Source organism: Eutrema salsugineum, unplaced genomic scaffold, assembly GCF_000478725.1.
Source record: "Eutrema salsugineum unplaced genomic scaffold, Eutsalg1_0 scaffold_6, whole genome shotgun sequence".
NCBI lineage: Eukaryota > Viridiplantae > Streptophyta > Magnoliopsida > Brassicales > Brassicaceae > Eutrema > Eutrema salsugineum.
Window position 1 is genome coordinate 10567978 of NW_006256547.1, and position 18834 is coordinate 10586811.

Consider the following 18834-nt stretch of genomic DNA (forward strand, 5'->3'; position numbering starts at 1 on the left):
AAAAAGCTTCTGACTCCTTTCACTGAATTTGGAGCTCCCAAGTTAACCATGACATCCACTTTGGCCTTGTCAACCTCTATCCCAGCTTCAGATACCTTGTGCCCCAATACAATGCCTTCTTGCACCATTAAATCGCACTTCTCCTAGTTCAGCATCAAGCTTGTTTGTCTCCTCACATCTCCTTAGCAGCTGAGACATATTAGATAAACAAGAAGGGAAAGAGTGTCCATAGACGCTAAAATCGTCCATGAACACCTCAACTTTCTCTTCTATCAGGTCAGAGAAAATCGACATCATACACCTTTGAAAGGTGGCAGGCGCATTACACAGACCAAAAAACATTCTTCTGTAAGCATAGGTGCCACAAGGGCAGGTGAATGTTGTTTTCTCTTGGTCTCTAGGGTCTATTGGAATTTGGAAAAACCCTGAGTATCCATCTAGAAAACAGTAATATGGATGATTGGCAAGTCTCTTAAGCATTGGATCAATGAAAGGAAGTGGAAAAAGGCCTTTTCTTGATGCAGCATTCAACTTCCTATAATCAATGCTCATTATATGCCTTGTTACAGTCCTAGTGGGTTTGACCTCATCCTTATCATTCTTTACCACTGTCATACCACCCTTTTTAGGCATCACATGGACATGGGAAACCCACCTTGAGTCAGAGATAAGATATATTATCCCTGCCTCTAGTAGTTTTAGAATTTCTTTCTTGACCACCTCCTTAAGGTTTGGGTTTAACCTTCTTTGGTGTTCAATGGAGGACATACACTCTTCTTCAAGGTGAATTCTGTGGGTACACAAGCTAGGAGAGATCCCTCTACTGTCATCTAGGGAATACCCTATGGCTTTTCTATACTTCCTAAGCTCATGTAACAACCTATCATTGCTGATGACAAGATATGATGCATCAAGTCTAAGAAAAGCATACCTGAGCCCCTTTGGGTGTGGCTTTCGCTCAACAGATGGAGCTTTGTGTTCATACCAATCTCCCATGAAGCTCTCTTGATTATCCTAAGCTTCATTGCTATTGGTGTCCTCAGCCAGTTTAACCTCTTCCTCAGCTTTCAAACCACCCACGGCCATGCAGTACTCTTGAACCGGCCCTTGATTTTTACTGAACCCACTGATACTCTGATCCACTTGGCCGCTTGTATCCAGATCCAAAAGTTTAGTCTCTGATCCTACTGGATTGTGAGAATCAAGAAGCTTCATAAACCCAAGGGTCTCATCCTTCAAGTACTCATACTCACCATGTTCTTAGTCAAGACAATTTGAAGGTGATCTTCAGTGTTCAAATCTTCAAGAAGCTCATCAGCAAGCTCTTTCATGGCTTCTATATAAAATACATGACCCTCAATGGTAGGTTTCTTCATGGCTTAATTGACATCAAACTTGAGGACTTTAGATCCTAGGTGAAGATCTATCTTTCCTCCTCTCACATCAATTATATCTCCTGCTGTAGCAATTAAAGATCTCCCAAAAATGAGAGGATCTACAGCTCTTCATCCATCTCCAAGACAATGAAGTCAGTTAAGACTTCAAAGTCTCCTATCTTAACTGGTATATCTTCAAGGAGTCCAATGGGGAGCTTAACTGATCTATCAGCAAGTACCAAAGATATCTTTGTTGGCTTGTAGACTGTGAACACCAACTTCTATGCCATTGAAAAAGACATTAAACTTACTGATGCTCCAAGTTCACATAGGTAGCTGGAAAACTTAATAGGACCAATAGTGCAGCGCAATGTAAAGCTCTCTAGATCAGATAGCTTCCTAGAGATAGTCCATGTCTGAATTATTGTTCTACACTCATGGCTCAAGACTACCATCCCTTGTAGTTCTCTTGACTTGTTCAAAATAGCATCCTTTAAGAACTTTCCAAGTTGAGGAACCATAAGGAAAACTTCTATGATAGGCATGGTGAACTGAATTTTCTAAAATTGCTTCTCAAAAACAGCTCTAGCCTTCTCCAAGAGTTGCTTCTTGAACCTACCTAGAAATGGAAGTTTTGGGTGATAAGGTGGTGGTGGCACATATGGTTTCTCAGGCACCATCTCTTTTGCCACACCTTTGCCCTTGTCATTCTTTACAGCTTCATTATCTAGTACACTCCCTTGATTCACCTCCCCACCAAGTTGCTCATTGTCCTCAATGAGCACAGGTTGTTGTTTTCTATCAGGTAGTTCCTTACCACTTTTGAATGTAATGGCATTGGCATATTCCTTAGGGTTTAACTCAGGCTTCCCAGGAAGTGTTCCTTGTTGTCTAGATGAAGAGAAAGCTTGATTCTTTTAAAGATCTTTCAGCTGATGTTGCATAGCTTCATACTTTGAACTCAGATCAGTAAAAATGTTCTCAACTCTTTGCTGACCCTGAAGTATCTGCTGTAGAACCCCACTTAAATCTGAACCCATCGACTGACCCTGCTGCTGCTGTCCAAAACCAGGTGGAAACTTGTTCATAGGCGGCTATCTAGTGAAGTTACCTCCTTGATTCTTCTGAGGTTTCTGAACATATTGCTGAGGTCACTGAAGATATTGCTGCGTGCTCTGAAAGTTCCCATGAAACTGATTCTTGGGAACATAGCTTTGCTGAGCTTGTCGAGAGATATAGACCTGATCTCATGGATTAGCTACATTTGGGTTTCTGTATGACAAGTTTGGGTTGTTGAAGTTGTTATAGATCTTGATGAGGACATGGCCCCTAAAGAACCATGAAGAGCCCTCAAAGGACAAGATCAGGACTAAAGAAGCTGAGAGAGGAATTCAACAATGCTATGGACACCTTGATCAATCAAAGCAGCTTAGAATACATCACCAAAGGCATTGATCAACTCTGCATTGACCAGCCACTTCTCAATCAAGTTGCAATGGTTTAACCAAAGAGAAGATTATACTTGTTCAAGAAGAGGATCAGCTTGAGGAAGGACTAGAGAAAGAAGATCAGGACGACACAAGCATCAATTCCATGCCAACACTAGAATGAATGGCCACTACTAAGGACTCAAGGAACTCGCATGATCTTCACCACTGAAGCTGCAAATGACTAAGTGTCAAAACGGCACGAAGATGAGTGTTTCATTTATTTTTTAAAACTCACGAGTTTCCCTCTTAATTGTTTTGTCGGTTTTGTTTTTAAGTCCTTTAGTTATTTTTGTCTTTAAAATCGAGTCAGAAACTTTAGATTATTTCCTTTTCTTTTATTTACATTTTAAGAGAGTCTGTCGCGAGTTCTTTCCTTTTTTTGAGTCTAGAGTCAACCCTAGAAGGTCAAGGTTGAATGACTGTTTATAAAGTCCCACATGTGGCATTGTATGAGGCAGATTTTACCCTAATAAATAAAAGAATGTATTTTCTTAAGAGCAGCCGCCTCTTCACGAGTTCTTGAACATTCGTGTGGTTTCCCCTTTGTTCATGAGTTTACCGACTTATCACAACCTCTCCATCAGCTGTGTGGCGTCACATCGATCCCCCTTAGTTTTTTGTTCTTCATTCATTCACCAATCTAAGTAAAGAGAGCCTCTCAGCCAGTTACTTAGGTTCCATCTCTCCATACTCGGTCATATCTTCTCTAAGTGAAGAGAGCCTCTCGGCTAATCACTTGGACTCTAACCTCACTACCACCAGATCTTATATCAGTTTGGTATCAGAGCCAGGTTCTAACATCAGGTGATATCTATCCTTTTTCGATTCCTTATTGTTTAGTTTTCATTCTTATTATTGTTGCTTAGTTTTAATCTGTCCAAAAAAAAGAAGAATCATCTCATCTAAGTTTGTTCATTCATATCATTCAAAAAAGCCAGAAAACTTTCATTATGAATCTAGATGGTTCATCCTCATATCGTTTAGTCAAGTCACAAGAAAACAAAAACCCTAAAAAAAAGTTTATTCTCGTAAGTATTTTGCATCTAGATTAGGTTCTTTAGATCATTAAAACACAGTTGCGTTTGAGATTCTTTGTTGTCTTTGAATAATTTCAGCAATGGAAATCCCTCCCATCGCACCACAAGATACCATATTGCAAGCTATTGCCACAATGAGGCAAGATATGGCCACACAACTAGGCTGTATAGAGGAGAGAGTTGGCCGACTAGAAGTGCCAAGAAGAGAAGCTGCACGACCCATACCCGTGCAATAAAGGCAGAATGTCCAGGCCGATGATGACGAGATACCCAGATTAGAAGATGATGCACCAAACCATTGGAGACAAGGAGACCCTCCTGATTTACAACAAAATCACCGAATGAGAGACTCCATCCACCGAGGACGCATTAGAGAAGAAAAGATCTTCAACCGAGGCCGCAACCGAGATGATGAAGGTAGTAGACAAAATCATAACGACATCAAACTAACTGCATCTACTTTTGCTGGCAGAGTAAACCCTGAAGCTTACTTGGAGTGGGAGCAAAGAATGGAACATATCTTAGACTATTATTCTTACAATGACAAGAAGAAGGTATCCTTGTCCGTGGCTCAACTAACTGACCACACACTGTCTTGGTGGGATTGAGACGTGGCTGAAAGATGGAGGCACCGTTATGAACAGATCCCTAGTCGGGACGCATGAAATTCTACTTGAGAAAGAGGTATGTGCCACCACATTTGCATAGGGATTTACAAAAGAAGTTTCAAATGTTGGTGCAGAGAAACAGGTCTGTTGAGGAATACTTTGAAGAGTTTTTAGAAGCTCAGAAACCGACTTGAACTAGCTGAAACCGAGGAGATACCATGGACTAGCAAGCTTTTACCGATGGTTTGTCCAGAATTTCAGCACTTTGGCTGCTCCTCTCGCAGCTGTTATTAAGAAAGATGTGGCGTTCTCATGGGGACCAGCACAGGAGAAAGTATTTCAAACTCTCAAAGACCGTTTAACCCATGCACTGGTTTTGAAAGTATATCTATGGACTTTGTTCTAGGATTGCTAAAGATAAGAAACAGGGATTCAATATTTGTGGTGGTGGATCGATTCTCAAAGATGGCACACTTCAGTCCCTGTACCAAAACAAATGATGCCTCACAACTGCTGACCTATTCTTCAAGGAAGTGGTATGCCTACATGGTTTACCTCGCACTATTGTGTCAGACCGAGACACCAAGTTTTTTAGTCCTTTCTGGAGGATCTTGTGGAGGAACCAAATTGCTCTTCTCTACCACTTGTCATCCTCAGACCGACGGACAAACTGAAGTGGTGAACCGCACCTTGTCCACCCTCTTAAGGGCCACAGTTGGTAACAATTTAAAATATTGGCTAGATTGCATTTTTTATGTTGAGTTTACTTATAACCATGCCACCCACTCGGGAACTAAGCTTTCACCTTATGAGATTGTGTATGGATTTAAGCCAGAAACGCCTCTTGATCTAAAGCCATTACCACCACTAGAATTCACAAACCAAGATGGAGACAACAAAGCCGAGATCATTAAGAAGCTCCATCAAAAGACCAAGGATAACTTGGAAAAGAAGACAGCCTAATACAAGCAACAACCTGACAAGAACCGCAAGGAGCTAATTTTCGAGCCAGGAGATTGGGTCTGGATTCATATGAGACCGGAGAGGTTCCCAAACCAGAGGAGATCAAAGCTCTCACCTCGCGGCAATGGACCATTCAAAGTTTTAGACCGGATCAACAATAATGCCTACAAGGTAGACCTGCCAGGTGAATTACACATTTCACCGAGTTTCAATGTTGCTGATTCTTCATGCAAGTGAAACAGTTCTGAGGCCAGAACTTTCTCAAGAGGAGGGAATGATGAGGACATGGCCCCTAAAGATACTTTTCTAACCATAAAGAACCCTCCAAGGGCAAGATCAGGACTAAGGAAGCTGAGAGAGGAATTCAAAAATCCTATGGACATCTTGATCAATCAAAGCAGCTTAGAAGACATCACCAAAGGCATTGATCAACTCAGCATCGACCAGGCACTTCTCAATCAAGCTGCAATGGGTTTAACCGAAGAGAATATACTACTTGTTCAAGAAGAGGACTAGAGTATGAAGATCAGGACGGCACAAGCATCAAGTCCACACCAACACTAGAATGGCCACTACTAAGGACTCAAGGAACTCGCATGATCTTCACCATTGAAGTTGCAAACGACTAAGTGTCAAAACGGCACAAAGGTGAGTATTTCATTTATTTTTAAAACTCACGAGTTTCCCTCTTCTTTGTTTTGCAGGTTTTGTTATAAGTCCTTTAGTTATTTTGTCTTTTAAATCGAGTCAGAAAATCTAGATTGTTTCCTTTTCTTTTTATTTACATTTTAAGAGAGTATGTCGCAAGTTCTTTCCTTTTTTGAGTCTAGAGTCGACCCTAGAAGGTCAACACCAAAGGACTGTTTATAAAGTCCCACATGCGGCATTGTATGAGACAACTTTTACCCTAATCAATAAAAGAACGTATTTTCTTAAGAGTAGCCGCTCTTCCCGAGTTCTTCAACATTCTTGTGGTTTCCCCTTTGTTCTTGAGTTCACCGACTTATCACAGCCTCTCCATCAGCTGTGTGACGTCACATTGATCCCCCTTAGCCCTTTGTTCTGCATTCATTCACCAATCTAAGTAAAGAGAGTCTCTCGGCCAGTTACTTAGGTTCCATCTCTCCATACTCGGTCATAGCTTCTCTAAGTGAAGAGAGCCTCTCAGCCAATCACTTGGAATCTATCCTCACTACCAACCCGATCTTATATCACCTCTGGAACTTGTTTTGATTCCCAATGTGATGCATCTCCTCTTGTGTTAATCTCTCCTCAATCACATTATTTAAGCAAGTATTTTGTTCATCAAACTCTCCAAAAAATGCATTGGCTTCTGAGTAGCCACCAGTACCTTATCCAACTTGGTTTACAGCTCTTTGATGTCCTTTCTCATCCTTTGTTTTTCATAATAACCTTCTCCTCTATTGGCTTTGTCATAGTCTTCTCCATAGGTGTCATTACTCATAGCCAAGTTCTCTACCAGCTCCATTGCTGCATTGATTTTTTATAAAAATTAATTAAAAAAAAAGAGAGAAAACTGTTTTTTTTACCCGGTTTTTAAAAATATATCCGACCAGTTTAGGCATTCCTTTTTTCTCTCTCCTCTCTACTCAAGCTCCCTCTCTCCTCCTCTTGCTCGGGATTTCTCTCTGTTCCGCTATCACCACCACTGTCGGGGGATTGGGCTCCGGAAATTTACCCCACACCGCCTCCATCACCGTCTGTTTCTTTCACCATTGCTGTTTTTTCCTCTGTTGAGCTGTCCTAGCCGGTAAGTTCCCCAAATTTTTATTGAATTGGGCATAGGTTGAGCTCATTTTAGTATGCACATTGAGGGTTTAAGCTTTGATTCTGGATTGCTTAGGACTTCAATTTAGTTATATAACTAGATGATGGCCTGATTCGTAGTGCATGTTAAGTAATTGGTGAGAACATCCAGCTCTTGCAAAAGGAGAACTGGGTACAACTATCAGTACTGGGAAATATAGTATAACTAGTAAAACTGGTATTACTTGATGTCGAGATTTATCGAGTAAAACTTGGTGCAACTAGTATTACTATGTATAGTGAAGGTATACCTCTGGATTACTAGTATTACTGAACAAGTGTTTTGTATTGTTTTGATAGATACAATGAGCAAAACTATCAGCATTCATTTTAAATGCCAATGTCACATGTATAGTTTACTGTTGAAGACACCTGTGAGGAAGATAACTCTGTCGATGATAGAAGGTAGGATATACAAAAAGCTTGCATTAGATGAAAGTAAGATAAAATTGGAAATGAGTTACATTCCACTGCTGGTTGGAGGAGGTGAGGAACGATTTATTATTTCTGATGATGAAGATCTGTGTGTTTTTCTAACACCTATTGATAAAGACAATCAAAGATGTATTTTACATGTGGAGGCTATGAATATTTCAGAACAGCCTGAGCAAGTGGTTAGAGAGGACAATATTGTTGAAGATGAAATTGGAGCTGATGCCATTACTTTGTACGTAGCCAACGAACAAGAAAACGTTATGGATGAGGGTATTGATGCTGAACATGTGGATGAGGGTACTGATGATGGCCCTGATAGATCACTTATGCATGAACCTCCACCTCTGTTAGAAAGCAGTCAGTGAATAGAGTCATGGGAAGATGGTTTGGGTGTGAGTCAGTTTCAGGAATTTTTAAATAAACAGGCAGTGCAAGAGTTTGTGGATAGATGAGCATTTCTTAAGTCTTTCGGTTATGTTATAAAGTGGTAGGATAAGACCCGTTACGTGGTCAAATGTTCTCAAGAAATGTGTAAATGGGGTTTACGAGCTGCAAGAATCCCAGGGACAGAAATTTTATCAGTTAGAACACACACAAAGATGCATTCATGCTCTCGAGCAAGTTAGAGTTCAAGTAACTCTAACAGAAAAGGCAATCCACGATTAGTTGCATCACTTTTGCATGATGATTATCCAGGTCAGATGGTAACTACAAGTACTGCAAAAATCATGGAGCGTGTTAAGACGGTTTTTGGTGTTCAGGTATCATACTCCATCACATCAAGAGGGGAAAAACTTGGTGTTGGTGATTGGTGTGGTAGTCCGGAAGAAAGCTACAAGATGCTGTATTGTTATTTGTACATGTTACAGCAAGTAAATCCTACAATAACAAGTGTAAAGTTGGAGGAGAAAGGAAAATTCAAATATCTATTCATAGCTTTGGGAGCTAGCATAGAAGGGTTTCAAGTCATGTGGAAAGTGATAATTGTGGATGCAACTTTCATAAAGAATGGATATGGTGGTGTTCTTGTTTTTGCAACAGCACAAGATCCTAATCGCCATTATTTTCCCATTGCATTTGGTGTTCTAGATGGTGAGAATAATGCTAGTTGGATCTGGTTTTTCGAGACGCTGAAGACCGTTGTTGCGGACTCTTTCGAATTGGTATTTATGAGTGACAGAAATACAAGTCTCATCAACTCCATAGCTAATGTTTATCCACAGGCACATCATGGGTATTGTGTATGGCATTTGGGCCAAAATGTGAAAGGTCATTCTAGCAATGACAACAAAGATGTAGTCGCATGGAGATTCATGGAATGCAGTAGACAGTATATGGTGGCTGAGTTCAACAGTAAGTATATGTCTTTTAAGATGAGATATCCTTCGGCGGCCAAATATGTGGAGGAGAGTACTCTAAAATAGAAATGGGCACGGTGTTATTTTCAAGGTGATAGATACAACATAGACACAAACGCTGTGAAGTCTTTAAACAGTGTTTTTGAAAACACAAGGAAGTACTCCCTAATACCCATGCTCGATGAGGTTATTAAAGTTTTTGCTGAATGGTTTAATCAACATCGCAAAGAGGCTGTTTCTGGATCAATTGATAATAAACTGGTGCCTTTAGTGGAGAATTACCTCCATTATTTATGGAGCCTTGCTGAGAAATTAACTGTGATGGAGTTAAACAGTTTTGAGCGTGAATACAACGTCATCGGTACTGATGGAAAGCCTTATTTGATGAACTTGATATTGAGAAGTTTCAGTTGCGGGTTTTTCAATTTTGAGAAGTATCCATGTGTTCACGCACTAGCTGCTTTCATTGATTTCAAAAATGATGCTTCTTGAGGTGATGATGCCTTAGACATACATGAATTGTGTTCAAAATATTATTGGACGGATTTCTGGGTATTGGCGTATAGCAAAACAATTTATTTAGTTCCGAATAGGTCTCAGTGGAATGTTGATGAGTGGAGATTTTGACTCATTCTAACTTGTGTTTACTGATTGTTTTAGGAGTTTTTGGAGTCTTTTCAGGAAGTTTCAGGTGACTTAGAGGCCTTATCAAAGGATTGGAGTGTTTAGGAGGCATTGGAGCAAAAAGAGATGAATTTGAGCAATAAGGAGCTATTTCACACGTTTTTGGAGAAATCATCCCCGGAGCACCTGCTCCCGGTTTGGACCCTTCGTAGAGCACCTGCTCCAGACGGGAGAAAAATAAGGAAATCGACTTTTTCCTAATTTTGGGAGGAGAAAGAGAATAAAAAGCCCACAGCCGCCTGTGTTTTATTATCACGTTTTTCTACAGACTTTCTATGCTTTCTTTTTACAATTTCCTGGACCATAGAGTTTTTACTTGTAAGCTTTTGGGAGAAGAAATCTGCGACACTTTGAGAAGAATTCTGAACCCTATTATCTCTTCTGCGATTTTAACTCATGAATTCCTTTCCATCTGTTTCTGTGTTTCTTTTCTCCATGTCTGAGTAGATCTCTTAGCTAGATTAAAGCGTTCAAAGGATTTCATGAGTTAGAGGATTAGATGCAAATAGGGCTTGATATCTATTGTCTTCACCATTGTTAGACTTAATGCTTAGGTTGAATTGATCACTCAATCTGCGATTTTAGGTTAATCTGTTCATCAAAAGTGTAATAGGTTGCTAGAATAAACATTGGTGAGCGGTTTGTCCTTAGCCAACGACAGTTGAAGTTAAGGCAAATCGTGAACAGATCAAACCTGCTAGCTAATGCTTGTCTGCAATTTTCTAGATTCAAACGACAGTTTAGGATTTAGGTTGTTAGATAAAGTTATCGAGATCACGACAGTGGATCGATAATCTTTTCTGTTTGAGTTCGAGACTTGCGTTACGCTTGTGCCCTGAATAGTCATCTGGTTCTTATCTCTGAAATTCCTGCGAATTGCTTTGGTCTAGTGCTTGTTTTAATTTGAATTTAAATTGTTGTTTGCCATTCTGTTACTTTTTAGTTTTCAAAACAAACCATCTTTCGTCTTAGCTTTAATTCAATCCTCACAAATTCAAAGAGTAACACTGGTCCTCTGGATTTCGAATCCTTTATATTACAACTACATCACTGTTCTATGCAGTAGAAACTAGGAGTACATCTAGTGAGAATCAAATTTGGCGCCGTTGCGACGGGGACCAATTCGTTACCTTTGATTTTTGGTTTGAAATTCAGACTAAGGCTTACTAATTTTTCTCTCTTGTTCTCTTGTTTGCGTGTGTTTCAGGTGTATGTCAAACATATCCACAAGGAGCAACTGCACCGACCTTGTTTCTTTGTCGAACACCGATCTAGCAAGAGTCGAGCGAGAAAACAGACGTCAAAGGCCTATTCAAGCCAACATGGGCGATCAAGGCAACAATGGCAACATGGCTGTCGAGGTTCAACAGCTTCGACAGCAATTGGAGCAGCTGCAAAAGGCGCAGCAAGACAGGGAGCAGCCACAACCTGCTATTGGAGACAAGGACAGTCCGCATGCTTACTATCACAACAGGGCTGCGATTGCTCCTCCAACCATTCAGAGGCAAGACTTTGAGATCAAACCTCAGCTGATCTCATTGGTGAAGCAGCACCTCTTTCATGGGCTTCCTGCTGAGATTCCGATGGACCACATCGAGAATTTTGAGGAGATTTGCAGCACGACCGGATCAAATGGGATACCAGCCGATTTCTTGAAGTGCAAGCTTTTTCCATTCTCACTTGCGGACAAAGCTTTGCGCTGGCTGAAGTCATTACCACCTGGGTCATTGACTACATGGGAAGAGTGCAGATCAGCGTTTTTAGACCATTTCTACACTAAGGCAAAAACTGCAGCTCTGAAGAACAAGATCTCGTCGTTTAAACAGCAACCTGGTGAAGCTTTCTGCGAAGCTTGGGAGAGGTACAAGGAGTACCGAAGAGAGTGCCCTCACCATGGGTTCTCTGATGAGCAGATCCTGTCAACCTTTTATGATGGTGTCAACTGGGATTACAGGAATGCTTTGAATGCAGCTAGCAATGGCGATTTCATGACTAAGTCCAAAGAAGCTGCTTATGAGTTGATTGAGAACTTAGCTGCAAGCTCCAGCAACAAATCCCAAGAGTATGACAGGTCTAGCAAATCAGTTCATAGTGTGGAGTTGAGCAAAATCGATGAGCTTACAGCAAAGGTGAATCTGCCGTTGAGAGAGAACCAGAGATCTGTGCATTTTGCTGATGAGGTTGGTGATGCACCGCTTGCTCAAGAGTTTGTAGATGCAGAGAATAATGATCAGATGGAGGTAAATTTCGTGAATGGACAAGGGTATGTGCAGAATCGCAGTTTCAACAACTTCAGAAGCCACCCGAATTTATCCTTCAGAAGCAACAATGTTGAGAACCCTCAGGATCAGGTCTATCCGCAGCAAGGAGTGCAGAATCAGTCAGGATTTCAGAAGAACTTCTCCAGCAACTTCCAAGGAAAGCAGTTCATCACCAATCAGAATCGATTTCAAGGTGGAAATCAGCAGAAGTTGCCTTTCACAAGTCTACAGCCTTCTTCGAGTTCCTCAAATAACTCGCAGGATGAGCTGAAAAACTTGATGCAACAGCTGCTGGTTAATCAGCAAAAGTCTTCCATGGAGATTAATGCCAAAGTGGACACCATGTACAATGATTTGAATGGCAAGTATGAGGCTGTGTGGACTCATGTGAAGAAGCTGGATGTTCAGGTAGCTCAGACTGCAGAAGCTGTGAAGAGATCACCTGGAACTCTCCTTGGAAAAGGTGAAAACCCCAGGAATGAGTTTGTGAATGCTATTGAGCTTAAAATTGGGAAGACTCTACATGCTGCACCAACAAGCTCTGTCTCAGAAAAGAGGAAGAAAAAGGACGTGGAGCACCTGCTCCAAGAAGAAGAACCAGCTCATGACGTAAAAAAGACGAAGGAGCACTCTTCCTCCATCGGAGCACCTGCTCCAAAATCTGGAGCACCTGCTCCAGACGTAGATTTGACGAGGGAGCACCCTGAGCCAACGAGGGAGCACCTGCTCCAGCCACCTGCCCCAGCAAACATTCCTGCAAGAGTTTACACGCCTAAGGTACCTTACCCAGTTCCACCAAAGAAGTCTCGCAAGGACTTAGAGGATGCAAAGTGCAGGGAGATGCTGAAGGATTTGACTGTAAAACTCCCTCTAGCTGATGCTGTTCAGATGATACCAGCCCTTAAAAGATACATGAAGGGGTTAGTGTCTGGGAAAGCTGTTGAGAAAGAGAGTGTCATGATGGTTTCGAAGGAGTGCAGTGCTGTGCTTCAGAACAAAGTGCTGAAGAAGAGAAGTGATCCAGGAAGGTTTGTTCTCTCAGTCAGGATTGGGAATGTATTGTTTGCAAGGTCTCTCTGCGATCTGGGTTCAAGTGTGAATCTGATGCCTTACTCTGTAGCCAAGCGATTGGGTTACACCAGATTCAAACCGACGAAAATCTCGCTGGTATTCGCTGATAGATCAACCAAATTCCCTGTTGGTATACTTGAGGATCTGCATGTTCAGATAGGTGATACACTCATTCCAGCAGATTTTGTGGTTCTGGAGCTTGATGAAGAACCCAAGGATCCTTTGATATTGGGTCGATCCTTCTTATGCACAGCTGGTGCAATCATAGATGTGAAAGAAGGAGTGATAGATCTCCAGCTGGGAGATATGGTGGTGCAATTTGAGATGAATAAACTCTTCAAGAAACCAATGCTGGACGGACAGACATTTGTCATACATGATGGTTCAGGCATTGCTGAAGAGGTTGCTGAAGAGGTTTTGGCCATCGATCCTCTCGAAGTTGCACTCACCAAAGCTGAAGGAGAACATGGGTATTTGAGTGAAGAAGCTGATGGGTTTACAAAAATGCTGAATGCAAGCACGAGAATGCAAAGGCAGGTGGCGTACATGAGCTTAGAAGACAAGGAGAGCTCACCTGCAGAAAAAGCCGACGGAGCACCTGCTCTGAATCTTGGAGCACCTGCTCCCGACGGTTTGATTGATGGACCTTGGAGCGAATTGAGAGCTCCGAAGCTTGAGCTCAAACCCCTTCCTGTGGGGCTCAGGTACGCGTTTCTAGGACCCAATTCGACATTCCCTGTGATAGTGAACTCTGAATTGAACAATGTAGAGATTGCCTTGCTTCTTTGTGAAATTAGAAAGTATAGGAAAGCTATAGGATATTCACTAGATGACATTCCAGGGATTTCTCCTGATCTTTGCATGCATAGAATACATCTAGAAGATGAATCAATGACTTCTGTAGAACATCAGAGGAGGTTAAACCCGAATCTACAAGATGTTGTAAAGAAAGAGATAATGAAACTTCTAGAAGCTGGTGTGATCTATGCAATTTCAGATAGTAATTGGGTTAGTCCGGTTCATGTAGTTCCTAAGAAAGGTGGCATCACTGTGATAAAAAATGATAGGAATGAATTGATACCAACTAGAACTGTTACTGGGCATCGAATGTGCATAGATTACAGGAAATTGAATGCTGCAACTCGCAAAGATCATTTTCCTTTACCATTTATCGATCAGATGCTTGAACGCTTGGCTAACCATCCTTATTACTGTTTCTTAGATGGTTACTCAGGTTTCTTTCAGATCCCAATCCACCCGGATGACCAGGAGAAGACGACATTCACATGTCCTTATGGCACTTTTGCTTATCGCAGAATGCCATTTGGGTTGTGTAATGCTCCAGCAACATTCCAACGCTGCATGATGTCGATTTTCACTGACCTGATTGAAGACATAATGGAAGTTTTCATGGACGATTTTTCTGTCTATGGAAGCTCCTTTTCTGTCTATTTGTCTAATCTGTGCAGGGTCTTGCAGCGGTGTGAGGAGAAGCATCTGGTGCTTAACTGGGAGAAATGCCATTTCATGGTAAGAGATGGGATCGTGCTGGGGTACAAAATCTCAGAGAAAGGGATCGAGGTGGACAGGGCAAAGATCGAGGTGATGACGAGTCTGCAGCCACCAACATCAGTCAAGGGGGTTCGCAGTTTTCTGGGCCATTCAGGTTTTTACAGGCGCTTCATCAAAGATTTCTCGAAGATTGCCAGGCCCCTGACGCAGCTGCTGTGCAAGGATGTGAAATTCGAGTTTGATGATGCATGTTTGGAGGCATTTCACAGGATAAAAGGAGCTTTGGTCAGCGCTCCTATTGTCCAGCCACCAGATTGGGAACTACCTTTTGAGGTCATGACCGATGCTAGCGATTATGCAGTGGGAACAGTGCTGGGACAGAGGAAAGAAAAGAGGCTCCACGTCATTTATTATGCTAGCCGAACACTCGACGAGGCTCAGTGCAGATATGCCACAACTGAAAAGGAGCTTCTTGCAGTGGTTTATGCTTTTGAGAAGTTCAGGTCTTACCTTGTTGGGTCGAAAGTTGTTGTTCACACAGACCATGCAGCTCTGAAATACCTGTTGACGAAGAAGGACGCCAAGCCAAGGCTCCTTCGATGGATCCTTTTGCTGCAAGAGTTTGATTTGGAGATTAAAGATAAAAAAGGGATTGATAATGGTGTTGCAGACCACTTGTCGAGGCTGAAGATAGATGATGACATTCCACTAAATGACAGCCTTCCTGATGAACAAGTTTACGCCATAGAAGTTTCTGAGTTCGACGAGCACCTGCTCCCCACCGGAGCACCTGCTCTGACGAGTTTTTGCAACCAAGTTGACATAGATCGGCATTCTGGTTTCCCATGGTTTGGAGAGATTGCAAATTACCTTGCTGCAGAGCAGGAACCTGCAGGTTTTGTGGGAAACAAAAAGAAGAAGTTTCTAAAGGATGTGAGGCACTACTTTTGGGACGAGCCTTATTTATACAGGCATTGCTCTGATGGAATCTTCAGAAGATGTGTAGCTGACGAGGAGATACCAGGAGTGTTGTTTTATTGCCATGGATCCTCTTATGCAGGTCACTTCGCCACTTTCAAGACTGTGTCGAAAATTCTCCAAGCTGGGTATTGGTGGCCGACGATGTTCCGAGATGCAGCGAGTTTTATCTCCAGGTGTGACACATGTCAGAGACAAGGGAACATCAGCAGGAGGAATGAGATGCCTCAGAATTTCATCTTGGAAGTAGAGATTTTCGATGTGTGGGGTATAGACTTCATGGGACCTTTTCCACCATCTTATGGGAATGAGTATATTCTGGTGGCAGTTGACTATGTATCAAAGTGGGTGGAAGCTCTGGCTAGTCCCACAAATGACGCAAAGGTGGTTTTAAAGATGTTCAAATCTGTCATTTTTCCCAGGTTTGGTGTGCCGCGAGTGGTGATTAGCGATGGAGGCTCTCACTTCATCAACAAAGTCTTTGAAAACTTGTTGAAGAAGAATGGTGTAAGGCATAAGGTGGCGACCCCATACCATCCTCAGACGAGTGGGCAAGTTGAGGTTTCCAACAGGGAAATCAAGAACATTCTGCAGAAGACTGTGAGCACCACAAGGAAGGATTGGGCAGTGAAGCTTGATGATGCTCTTTGGGCATACAGAACAGCTTATAAAACACCTTTGGGGACTACACCATTCCACTTGGTGTATGGGAAAGCATGTCATCTTCCAGTGGAACTTGAGTACAAAGCTGCTTGGGCAGTGAAGCTGCTGAATTTCGATGCAAAGAGTGCTCAGGAGAGGAGAGTAATGCAGTTACATGAGCTGGAGGAAATTAGGCACCTGGCCTATGAAAACTCGAAGATTTACAAAGAAAGGACAAAAGCTTTTCATGACAAGAGGATCCTCAACAGAAGCTTTGCACCAAACGATCAGGTATTGCTCTTTAACTCTAGATTGAAATTGTTTCCAGGGAAGCTGAGATCGAGATGGTCTGGACCATTCACCATCAAGGAGGTTCGACCATATGGAGCTGTAGTGTTGCTGGACACTAAAGGAGGCGAGTTTGTTGTCAATGGACAGAGGTTGAAACCATACCTTGCTGGTCCAAATATCGCAGAGGGTGAATCAGTCACCTTAAGCGATCCTCCTCAAGCCTAAATGGCTTTCCAAGTCAAGCTAATGACTTAAAACAAGCGCTTGGTGGGAGGCAACCCACCGGTAAGAGTCTCTAACTTTGTGTCTTTCAATTCTTAGCTACTAACTCTGTTTTTTTAGGTTCTTTCTTTTCCAAAAAAAAAAAAAAAAAAAAAAAAAAAAAAAAAGAGATAAAGCAGGTAGAGAGGTTTTCAGCGATGGAGGTGAAAAGAAGAAAAAGGAGGGAGCAACCCACCGGAGCACCTGCTCCATCTGCTAGGTTGGTTGCTCACCACGTAGAATTCGACGAACGAGCACCCTGCTCTAGTTTGGAGCACCTGCTCTGCCAGGGTGTTTGGCGCTTCCAGGTAAGTTTTTAGGGGAAAATTGGGGTTTTAATGGGAACTCAAGGGCTAGTGTGCAAATTTTAACAAAAGATTTATTTTACACAGAATTTTACCCTACCTGAGTTTCCCCTTCCTTTTTTTTTTAAAAACCCCGACCCATAAACACCTCCTCCTTCCTCCTTTCTTCTTCGCCATACTTGATACTTGAGCTCAAAACCCAGATTTTTCAAACTTCACCGATTTCAACGTTTTTTGAGTCTAAGTTCATCGGTTTTTCGTCCTCTCTCCGTTTCTGCAACCAATTTCGACACCCAGCAAAGGTATGACTCGCAATTCCCTTTTTAATATTTCGGCGAAATTTTTAAAAAGGTGCTTACTTCTATCTGTGTGTTGATTTCGACTTATGCGCATGTTGTTGAGGTTCTAGAGCAGCATCAGTTTACATCTATGTGATTATCCGTTCTACATACACACATGCAAAACTCTGCTCGAAAAATTAGGTTGGAGATTTTCTATGGGCTTAATTGTTTTCTTCTTCAGTGTTGTTCCAGGAATGCCTCCCAGAACAATGTTCAAGAAGAAAGGAAAGAAGAAGAACGGTGAGGGAAGTAAACCTACCTCATCGACGTATCCATGGCCTCGCGAAGAAAACACACCGATCGAATTGCCTGATGAGTTGATACCCGAATAATCGGACGAGCAGTGGGACCAAACGGACTCGTTCTATTACAACAAGCTGCTCACCATCAAACTGCAACCAACTTTAGTGATGTGCACAGACACACTAAAACGGTTGGGAATCTTCGATGAGGTGAGCATCATCCTGCACAACACGAAGCTGACGCAACTCGCTTTCGAGGACGACAATCTCTACCCTGATCTGGTCCGCCAATGCCTCGCATCTGCAAAGTTGAGGTACGCAAATCCGACGAAGCCAAAGGCCGATGAAGCGACTTTCACTTTCTTTGCTGAAGGGAAGCGCTATAGCATCGACATGGCAACGTTTTGCATGGCTTACGGGTTTCACGACGAGGACAAAGAGCTGCCTTTCCCGAGTAAGTTCGAGGTTGCCAACCAATTTTGGCAAACCATCGCCTCCGGCCACTACAAGTCGAACACGGCAAGCGTATCAGTCATTCGCCACCCAGCTGTTCGAATCTGTGCGAAAATCTTCAACAACATGCTGTTCAACCGCGATTCTGGGAATAAGGTAGCGCTGGATGTTTTGATGTTGCTTTACTTTGGTTGTGGTGATTTGGTTGCAGACTCTTACAGCGTCAGTGTCCCGGTCGAGCACAGTATCAACTTTGGAGTTCAGCTGGCGCAAACCATATGCGCAGTGAGGACCAAACCTTTTGGGAGTTCGCAGGTCATTTACATTGGGAGTCTCCTCACAGCGCTTTTCACTTTTGCTCATATTCCTCTTCGGTATGCTACAAAAGATGTGAGCCGAAGGAGAATGGACACAGCCCATCTGCTGACTTCAGGTTTTCTATGCGATGAGAACACCTATAGCTACAAAGGTGCTTACGGAGTTGCACAGCGCACGCCTCTCCCAAATCCTGCCATGACTGCACTAAACACTGCAGCTAACCTGCGTTTCCTGATGGAGGTGCCCCTTTTAGCTGATGCAGCACACGACGGAGCACCCGCTCCGAAATCTGGAGCACCTGCTTCGAGTTCCGGAGCACCTGCTCGCGCCAGTTCTTCACGCTATCCACATTCACCGCAGGGAGATGAGGAGCTGCCTGAC

The 18834-nt window shown here is 42.5% G+C and overlaps 1 protein-coding gene and 1 non-coding gene across 2 annotated transcripts; both read right to left on the reverse strand.

Annotated features, from left to right (window-relative positions):
- Positions 1–1495: 1495 nt before the first annotated feature.
- On the reverse strand, positions 1496–1921 carry LOC112083477. The gene is made up of 2 exons (XM_024151504.1): positions 1732–1921; positions 1496–1641 (listed from the first exon to the last, which is right to left on the reverse strand). Exons 1-2 carry the CDS (start codon positions 1919–1921, stop codon positions 1496–1498), a joined length of 336 nt encoding a protein of 111 aa, XP_024007272.1.
- A 9650-nt stretch (positions 1922–11571) lies between these two features.
- Positions 11572–11678, reverse strand: LOC112083685. The gene has a single exon (XR_002897821.1). It is a non-coding gene; the product is annotated as a small nucleolar RNA R71 (small nucleolar RNA).
- Between the last annotated feature and the right edge of the window lie 7156 nt (positions 11679–18834).

What these genes read in the sequence shown, in the direction of transcription:
- LOC112083477 (XM_024151504.1), bottom strand. Translation starts at nt 1,921, where the DNA reads ATGCCTATCATAGAAGTTTTCCTTATGGTTCCTCAACTTGGAAAGTTC. An exon ending in TACATTGCGCTGCACTATTG is followed by an intron (nt 1,642 to 1,731) that starts GTCCTATTAAGT and finishes TGGTGTTCACAG; the next exon opens with TCTACAAGCCAACAAAGATA.